Source organism: Patiria miniata, unplaced genomic scaffold (assembly GCF_015706575.1).
Source record: "Patiria miniata isolate m_02_andy unplaced genomic scaffold, ASM1570657v1 HiC_scaffold_7, whole genome shotgun sequence".
NCBI lineage: Eukaryota > Metazoa > Echinodermata > Asteroidea > Valvatida > Asterinidae > Patiria > Patiria miniata.
In genome coordinates this window covers 25,441,747-25,451,604 of record NW_024037074.1, presented here as the reverse complement: position 1 = coordinate 25,451,604, position 9,858 = coordinate 25,441,747, and the positions used below count along the sequence as shown (strand labels likewise).

At 41.2% G+C, this 9,858-nt stretch overlaps 1 protein-coding gene across 1 annotated transcript; it reads right to left on the bottom strand.

The window, feature by feature from the left end:
* Positions 1 to 3,828: 3,828 nt before the first annotated feature.
* LOC119744382 lies at positions 3,829 to 8,075 on the bottom strand. Its single transcript, XM_038220284.1, has 2 exons — positions 7,334 to 8,075; positions 3,829 to 5,259 (listed from the first exon to the last, which is right to left on the bottom strand). Exons 1-2 carry the CDS (start codon positions 7,793 to 7,795, stop codon positions 5,227 to 5,229), a joined length of 495 nt encoding a protein of 164 aa, XP_038076212.1. The 5' UTR covers positions 7,796 to 8,075; the 3' UTR covers positions 3,829 to 5,226.
* Positions 8,076 to 9,858: the final 1,783 nt, after the last annotated feature.

Here is a 9,858-nt window from a genome sequence, read left to right as displayed (position 1 = left end):
TCTGGGGTAAACCCACGGAATCAGTTAGGGACTGAAAACCCAGTCCACATTGGCCCGGGCGGGATCGAACCCGGGTCACAGCGGTGGAAGGCGAAGAAAGTACCGCTACGCCAACCTGACTCCCAGGCGGGATTCGAACCCAGGTCACAGCGGTGGAAGGCGAAGAAAGTACCGCTACGCCAACCTGACTCCCTAAATATCACGAGCCTCTGGAAACCAATTGTGCAAATGACAACTCAAATGACATGTAGCTGTCAAAGCAAGCGTTGGTTAATGAACAATAATGTCGAACGTGTTTGAACATATCTGTCAGGGCTTGCCACCATTTCCCAAAGAATCGCACTTGAGTGGACAAGGCTAGAAACTACATTGTACAGTCCACAATGTAGGCCGCGTCTACAGTTAGTCCCCCCCCCCCCAAACAAAATGTCCGTCTGGCTGTTTTTAAAATAATTATAATACCATGATGTCAATTTTGAAATTGTGTGGTTGTGCAGATACTCCTAAGCCTTGGCCTCAACCCCTATGAGTTTCATTTAATTTCAGTCACGCATCACTGCACAATTTTCAATTGAACACAACAAAATTTTTGGACACTGTGATCAAGTTCCATGGCTTAATCAATTTCAGTGGTGTGTTATGTAAGCAGTGTAAAATCCTGCATGTTGAGAAAAAAAGGCTGGTTTGGGATTGGAATCATTTGCTCTTGAGCATTAAACATGCCATGATGACTGATAGTCAAGCAAATGATTCCAATCCCAACTGCAGCCCTTTTTCACAACATGAAGGATTTACACAACTTACTGAAATGAGTAAGGCAAGGAACTTGGCCACAGTGTCCAATAATGTTGTTTAATTGATCAATAATGACAATTTGTGAAGTGATGCGTGACTTAAATTAAAGGAAAATCATAGGGGTTGAGGCCAAGGCTTAGGAGTATCTGCACAACCAACATTTTCCAAATTGACTTCATAGTCAGACAGCCACTTTTTTGGGGACATTTGTATAGCTCGGTCTTAATGTGGAAGCGGGCTGAGAAGACGTAGCCATAGCCCTATAGCAAGCCTCTTGCAGGCACGATACAACACCAATCAGTGCTCTGGATATGCTTTGTTCCACGAGCCAAACAGAGATTGCTGCATAGTTAGTACATTATCTGCTGATTTTGAAGCTGTTTTGAATTGTTGAAACATCACTAACTATGAATTCAAGCTTCTGTGGTTATCTTTTTATTTAAATTTAGAATGAAAACCAAAGTCCTATAGTGCGGTTGGCCGCCCGATAACCTGAAATCATTTCACACAGCGGTTTTTGCGTAGGCCTAAATGTGTGTATTTCTTTTTGTGCAATTTTGAACTGTTGTTTTTTCCTATTCATATTTCATAATTTAGCTAAACACTTTTTTGTTACATTCAATACTCTTACATTTACTTGGTGTTGCAATCAGGATGAATCAAATGAGTTAAAAACAGAACATCCTTATACAGACTGACAGCACCAAATTACTGCATTATATCTGTCAATTTGTGTCACCTATGAACAGACCTATAGCATCCCACGTGATATGCGGCAAACTGACTCTGAACACAATATAGGTCAACTACATGTATAGCTTGATTCAACGAGAGATTCAAGCGTCTGTTGCTAGGGAACGAGTCTTGCTTTTCCCGCTTGGCCGTTTCCATCAGAAATCAGCTTAAAAACCGAGAAAGCATTGATCTTGATTTACCTCACAATCTCTCTGTGAGCTATACAATGATGCCAACGCAAATGAAACCTTCTTGTATGTGGTCTACTGGTGCATGTGAGGCAAGGGACGTCATCTTTGACCGCACCGAAGCATCATGCCTATACGTGCTGGTATTATGACCGTGTCAGTGTTTAATATGAAAGACTCACACAATGAGGCAATTACATGTACATGTAGTATCGTTTGGACGCATAACTGATGTGTGCAGCCAGCATTTTCAGTATTGCGTGAAAACTGGCTGTGCAGAGAACAAAAAAAACCTGCGAATAGGTCGGGTTCAATATTATTGAACGATTGACTGTGGAATAAATGAGCAAATGCTTGACCACGCGTGGAAAGTGGTTTGTCATCAGAATCAGCGACCTTAATGTCCACAGGATGTGGTTGCATCTCTAAGCCTACGTGTACATCGTGTTGCATCTAGATGTGGGCTTGAAACAAAGATGGCGTCCTCCATACTCCGAGGGCATGTCCGCGACGCCTCATCCCCGTGTACGCTGTTCCTCCTCCTGCTCACCGTCTCGCTCCTTTTGGCGTGCTACTTGAGCTCCTCCTCGGAGAGATTGGAGCTTCGCAGTCGCGAGGCGCGCCTTCTGGCCAGGATTCGTACCGACGCCTCGTCATTGGAGGTGTTGGTGAACGCCACCCGTCGGATTGACCATCGGATGAGGGACGCCATGCGGCGTGTGGCTAGGCTGACCAGGGACAACGAGGAATACAAGTCCACCCTGACTGGTCTTAAGAAAGAAACAGCACGGCTGAGGAAACAAAGGTTTCAGATGTTCCAGCGACGAATGAAGATGCACATGGAGTTGATGAAACAAGGGAAAATTAACAAGACGAGTAGTAAGGCTCTTTTTGGTGACAGTGTGTACTTTTACGAGGAAAGCTCGTCTGACGCTCGTTGAAGCTTTTTATGCAGTTCAAAGCTACTAGTGGGTCTCAATGTGGGAACATCGTTTTGGTTTGTTTGGACATTGAAAATAATGTAAATTAAGGCTTAAGGAGATTAGCCTTTGTCTGAACATTTTTTTTTTAAATGTTGTTATATCATTTAAATAATGTAGGTCAAGCAAATAACCAAAAAATACTGATTTTCCATTGAAATTCCCTTTGGGAAGGAGGAAGTATATTTTGTTCAAGGGCTATACGTTTGTTGTTGTTGTTGTTTGGTGGTTTATGTTTTGTATTTGTTGGCATATTTTGTTCACAAATATAAAATATAACTCAAACTGCTTGTGGTGCTCTTGTAAGAAAGACCAGTCCGCTGAATCCGGCATGACCAAAATGATATTAAGCGACCGGGGCAATTTCGTCATTGTGCAGAACAATATAAAATATGCGCTGAGCCCAGACATTGTTAGATAAGCAAAAATTTGTTCCAAGCTGAAAAGTCTACTGACTGGTTCTCGGTTGAGTCTATTCCATTTCTCATTTTGTCACTCAAGAGTTTCTGCTTACCGACGACCACTTCAGTTGCCGTAATTAATTTAGGAACAATAATTAAGCTGCTGCAAACTGCTCACTGACTGGATTGGCCTGAAATACAGGGTGAGTAAAAAAAACAAGAAACCCAAATGTCGGGACTATTGTTTTATTGCAGTTTTAGATGTAGCACTTTCAAAATCTAGAACATCAAAGCCCAATTCAAAAGCTTTCGTTTAGTACAAGAATCATTTAAATCACGCATGTAGTTTTCACGTTACGGAATTTTGAACAAAACCACCGTTTTAAAGTTCTGTCCACGGATCACAAAAAAGGTGTGCGTTCTTTCAGCAAAACGAAAACAATTCACCCACATCCATATGTGATTTGTTTTCGTTTTGCTGAAAGAACACTGAAAAGTCATTGGAAAGCCAATGATTTGCGCTTTAAAGGGAATATACAACATTTGCTTTTGCAGCAAATTTTCAAAAATAAATGAATTTGGAGGATTAGTGTGCTATAGAAAATATTGTTAAACTAGCTTGTTTCACGTTTTGAGTTCGAAGATGCTGGAAAATCCAAGAAAACCAACCATATTCTTGTAGTCTGGTTCTCTGACCCCACTTAAGATGAGACGTTGCAATTTATAGACATTGGGAATTGTAAGGTGAGAGAATCAGTCAAGCAGGCTTGTACCCCTTCACAGATGTGTAATCAATTGCAAAGTTAATGCAGAATGACTAAAGATGAAAAATTAGGAGCAGCTTTTGAAAAATAAACCAGTTTTCTTCAACGATGGTCGGCCGACCAGCATTGGAAAAATACAATTTTTCTTGAAAATGTCAGCACACAATGAGGCACAATTTTACAGTTTGCTTTAAACGGTCATTCACTAACAGTCCAGTAAGATATTTTGTTATAATTTGATCATTTCGTTTCTTGATGTTTGCAAATGTTGTATCTTCCCTTTAACATGATGTACGTAACTTGAAAAGTCGAAGGTGAGGCTTATTCCTCATTACGATATAGCTGGTCACATTTGTTGTCTGTTTATGTAAAATACAATATCGGTTTTGTGCTAAGGAACCCCTTCATTATCAGAATTCCTGCATCAAAACACACATCTTTGTAGATCATCGGGTCTTTATGTAAATGTGCATGTAAAATCATTGGAGACTTAAGTTTCAGTAATGTGGTCATCATTAATGTAACACTTCAAAATTCTATGTCTTTCACTTTTATAAAAAAAAAATCATGAAGAAGGTGCCTTAATTCATGAATTACTTTTCAAGAAAAGTTAGTCATCTGAAATTGGACATTTTAGACCAAAGTTTGTACTTTTATATCGAACAAACTATTGAAAAGAAATGAAATTTTTTTGTGTGTCAAATTCGCCGCTTAAAAACGGTTTTGTACTTTATGTGATAATGCTCTTAGAGAGATTTTTTATTACAACGACAAAACTAGTTAATTAAGAAATTTGTAAATGAAATTATATGTTAAAGTGTTTGTTTGAATGTTCGTGTAAGCTTTTGTTTTACTAAATTATAAAACAACATGAAAGTTTTACATTGTTATCATACAGAGCTGAAACAGCTTATCCTTAAAGGGAATGTACAACATTTGCCTTTGCTGCAATTTTCAGAAATACACAGGTGTGTAATTTTTCAAACGCTGGCCATGATTTTACATACAGGATGCTTTAGACTGTCATTCCCTTGCAATCCAGGTATTTCGTGATAATTTGATCTTTTCGTTTTTTGATGTTTGCAAATGTTGTATCGTCCCTTTAACGTACAGGAGTAGGAAGAGTCGCAATACAAATTATATGCAGGCATCCGTGATTTGCTTCGCAAGGCTGAAACAGGTAGCGCCCAGAACTCAATTTCCCCAACTCAGACAAAATCGATTTCAAGATGGCCGAAGTAGGGCTGTTCATAAGCTGATTCCTGGTCACCATAGCGACACGATGGGTGCAATAATTCTCCTGTCGTCTGTTTGTGTGACGTGGCGGACATCTCATTGACGCTTGGGTGACGTCACGAGGATGTTATTGTGAGATATCTTTGCGCACGGCCTTCTTCTGCAAAGAAAGTGTTCAAAAAAGGAGTAATATGACAGTGAATGACCATGGGCCTATCTGCCGTTTCCACAAGCCCATAGGCCTATAATTTGAGTTAAATAGGTACTGTCCGTGCTATTTTCGAGTTTCGTCCTGGAAAATATTTTTACAGTGTGTCCTGAAAAATGGGAACCAGGGGTTTCGGGGCGACTTGCTCAATAATCAATCAACATTCTCCCTCAGTGTACACCTTATTTGAATGCTAATTTTGCCCTCTTTCGTTTCATACAAGCCAGTGGCGTAAATCTGTGCCGGCAAGTTGGGGGGGGGGGGGATGGGGGATGACCAAAATCCAATAATTGCCCGGCTGTGGAAATTCGAAGGGGGGGGGGGGGTTGCTCTTCAGGATATAGATGTATATCAATATGTACTCCCGCGCGTACATCAAACGGCACACTTTAAAAGCTTTAGTACTTTGTTCCTCCACTTTTTAGTGCTATTGTGTACATTTTGGTTTTTGGGATGTTAGAAAAATACCTCGAAATCCGCATTTTCTTTCTTATCACGAAAAAGTGTGAGCGCAAATTTGTATCCTTGTGGAGACATTTCCACAATAGGGAACAAAAGATTGTATAGGTCTCCACAGGGCAATTTCTATAGATGAATAGGAATTTCCAAGGTGGGTTGATCTGTCGCAAATGGAAGAGTTTTAGAAAAGGGATATTAAGTCCGAATTTATGTGATTACTCTTTCAATGTATCTGTTTAATTTTTCTTTGTTTTGTTTGTAAAGCGCATTTATCATTAATTTGGAACTGCGCTATAACCACCGGTATTATTATTATTATCATTATTATTTCAGCCAAGGAATTTAATTCTGGTTAAAATAAGAGCATTTTGAAACTTCACTTTCAAACTCGAAAACTTTACTACACGAGAACAAAGAAATGTCTCCACAAGGATACAAATTCGAGAATGTGTGTGTGTGTGTGTCAGTGAGCTTGTCTTACATACGCAGTGTGGACTTCCGAACAAAAGACGTCCACATAATGTAGGTAGCAGCGACGAAGTGTGGACTTGCCCACGTCCACACAGTGTTTCCCCATTTCTGGAAAACAGGTTTAGAGGCATTTTTGGGTTAGGTTTATCTGTAGCAGAATGAAGAGAAACACTAAAGGGAATCATTGAAAAAAAATTGGGTTGTAAGAGTTTTCACAGTTTGAGAAAAATGAGTTTTTCCACTGGTGTTCCTTAACTACACGAAAAGAAAGGAAAGTCCACACTAGGTATGTGAAACAAGTCTGGGTGTGGGTGTGGGTGTGTGGGGGTGGGGGGGGGGGGGGTGGGGGGGGGTGATTCAATAGCCCATCCCCGGTCAAAAGGGGGGATATAACCCCCCCCCCCGGATATACGCCCCTGGTACAAGCAAGGTGATGCTAGGGGCACATTCCCTCTGGTTGAAACTTGAGGATTTTCTTCAAGTAGCTGTTGGACTGCCCTGATGCTGTCCTCTATCTTGGCCGTCGTCGGTCAAGATGTGCAGTCCTGAACGAAGCCATTTTTGGAAGGATCTTTTCGATTCATAACCACTTGGGGCGTGACGATGATGAGAGTTTCTTGGTGTCAAAAGACAGAGTTGAAGCTTATCGTTTATTTGTTGCTATAGAAACTGAGCCCCCAACCCCGTTTTCCTTTTTTTCTGGACACACTGAATAATTCAAAAGGTATGCACTATTGAGGGAGCTATAAGGAACGAAACAAAATTGGCCCACATTTGGTTGTGGAATAATCACTTTACACATTTCAAATTATTTGAAACTCGACAATGATTCAGTTCCCGCATGGTAGACTGGTTCCCGCCCCATATGTGTTGATGATGTAGTGACCAGGAACTAGTCTAATCGCAGGGGCAGGGCAGATCTATTTTGAGCGCAAAAGCAATCCGAAATTAGAGCAGGGTTGCAAACGTCCAAACCAGAAGGAAAATTTGGGTTTTTTTTCCGTTAAAGTAATACAAGTTGAAAATTCATCAGACCCCCCCCCCCCCCGAATCACTGACAGTATATCTTTATTTGACAAGATGGGTGTTCACGTACCAGTTCTCGCTTCAGTCGCTTCAACTCTTCCCTTAAATCGTTGATCTCATCCGTCAACTTCCCACCGGTTTTCACAGACAAGCTCGCCTCTTGCTCGGCCCCCTTGGTGTCCTCTTGCAGCATGAGCAAGTACGTCTTGACCTCGTTGTTTGCCTTCTCCAGTGCGCTGATCTTAGCCACCAAGTCCTCGATGTCTGATGCGGGCTTAGTGCGGTGGTTAGCCGCCGTGTCCACAGGGGCTTCCCCCGCCGTCAGTCCCGCTATCGTCTGGTTCAGATCAGCCAGCGTGGCCACTGCTTTGTTCAGTCTCGACCGGACTAGTTTGGTGTGCCTGCGAGTCACGTGCAGCTCTCCAGCACATCGCAGCGTCTCATTGGCCGTGAAGACCCTCTTGTAGAGGTTGAAGCCCAGACTGAGCAGGGCCAAGGAAGCCAGAAGGAGGGAGGCATTTTTCGCTGACATGTCGGTGCAGAGCGTCAAGATCCGCTGCTTAAAACAACAGTTTTAAAAAAGACAATGTCACTATTGTAGATGGTGTCACAAAATGGCCGTCACAGTATAGCCGAAGTGCTGGACAAAACCTGCACTGCATAAGTTCCTCAAAATTTAATGCCCCTTAAAGTAATATTTTGAAGCTTCTTAGTCCAATTAGCCATCTTCAAAAACAGTGATCTACTAACAAGAAGTGGCTGTTCATTGTTGCCTCGAATTCTAATCGTTTAGACCATCATGAATATCTGAAATACTCATTGAATTTACCAGCGTGGACACGTCATAGCAATAACAGTTTGCGCCACGTGCCCCACCGCAGGTTTTATTCCAGATGTGGCAGACATTTGTCCTAATCAATTAATTAATCAATTAATCTGCTTTTGTTAAGGGTCAAGTTGATACAATGCAAAAAAGAAGAGTTTTTATTTTAGTGCGATCGACCTGGCATTATGTTTCTCGTTTGTGAGTCCAACAAGGGTTTTTCCTATTCGGCTACATTGCTTCTCGAGTCGATCGGGTGTAGTTCCCCTCTCCCCCCTCATGTTATTTTAAGACAATTCACCAAAAGATTCCCAACAGTCAAAACCTCATTGCAATCTGGAAAAATACCACAGAAACCATTATGACAGTGTAAACATGTGAAGACGGCTCAACACATGACATGTCGTCATGACCCGCAAAAAGCGACAATGGGGGGTGGCAAACTTTCATCCCCGACGATATTTCGTTTTACCAGAATTTGAATTACTTTGATTAATTTTCTTAGTTGTTGTTGTCTAATACCGTTGGGCACTATGTATGGAACATTGAGAGATTCCTGCTCCGCAATGTGAAGACCTAAAGTTATTTCTATACATAGTCGTAGGGGGCGCTCTAACCCCACACCATGTCTCACGATAAGCACAACGTTTTTTGTGACCCCTAAAATAAGCAGGCTATCAGAGTTAACTGGAGGTGTATTTTCATCCTGAGATCGCCAAAATTTGGTATTTCATATTGTTTACTACATTTATGGCCCTATTGCATAATGTCCAAGTCACAGAAAATCCACAAATTAGTGTCTTATAATCTTATGGAGGAAACGTTGAACAAAAAACCCGTTTGTTTCGTGGCAGCGATTTTGTCCTTGCGGGCACGTTCTTCCAGTATTTGCATTGTGAACGTAAAATGTCAACGTATAAGACATGCATAACATGATAAACATTTCACTGTTTGATATCAGGTCCTAGTTCAGACTTAACTCATTGCGAACGTTTGAGGTAACAATTTGAAAAGAAATATGTGTGACTGGAATTACGACTTGATTGCTCGATCGGCTCAATTTTTGGCACTAAACAATGTTGTACCCCGTAATTCTTTCGAACAATAACCATACAAAAACAGCAAATTCATAAGGTATATCTTAGTGTGAACGTTTATATTCAGTTAACTATCTTTCCACCATTTCGTGGAAACCCGTTTTCAAGCATAAAAGGCCTCAATCTCTCGAAAGTACCCTTTTAACATTGGAACTCCTCTACTGAACTATACGACCAGTCGTATTTTGATGCATTATGCAAAAATGTTGTGTTCCAAGGTCATAAATCTGGCTGAGATTGTAACCATGGCAACCTTGTTTTCACATTGATATTAAAGATCGATACCTTTTCTTTGTGGCCGTTGAAGCAACCGATCAAAACTGAATAACTGAGACATCTGTCCAACTTCCCCAGCTGTGAAGGGTTCAAAATGGAATGACTGCTGTTTGTTCTGGAAAGGAAATTGCTGTTAGACTCTTTACGGCGGATATGTAGCCTAGGCCTGGGTGAGAAATATAGGAGGGGTAAACGAAATGAGAGGAATCACCTGGAGTTTTGCTAACGCCTACCGCCCTCATGTGTTATTTGATAGGCCTAGAGCCCCAGAGCCAGAGGAAAGATTTTTCCAGTTGATGTCCGACTTATTTAGGCCGCACCAATGTTTATAGCATGTTTACAACACGTGGGCATCAATCATTGATTTGCAAGATCATCTCCAAATGTCTAAAATTCGCA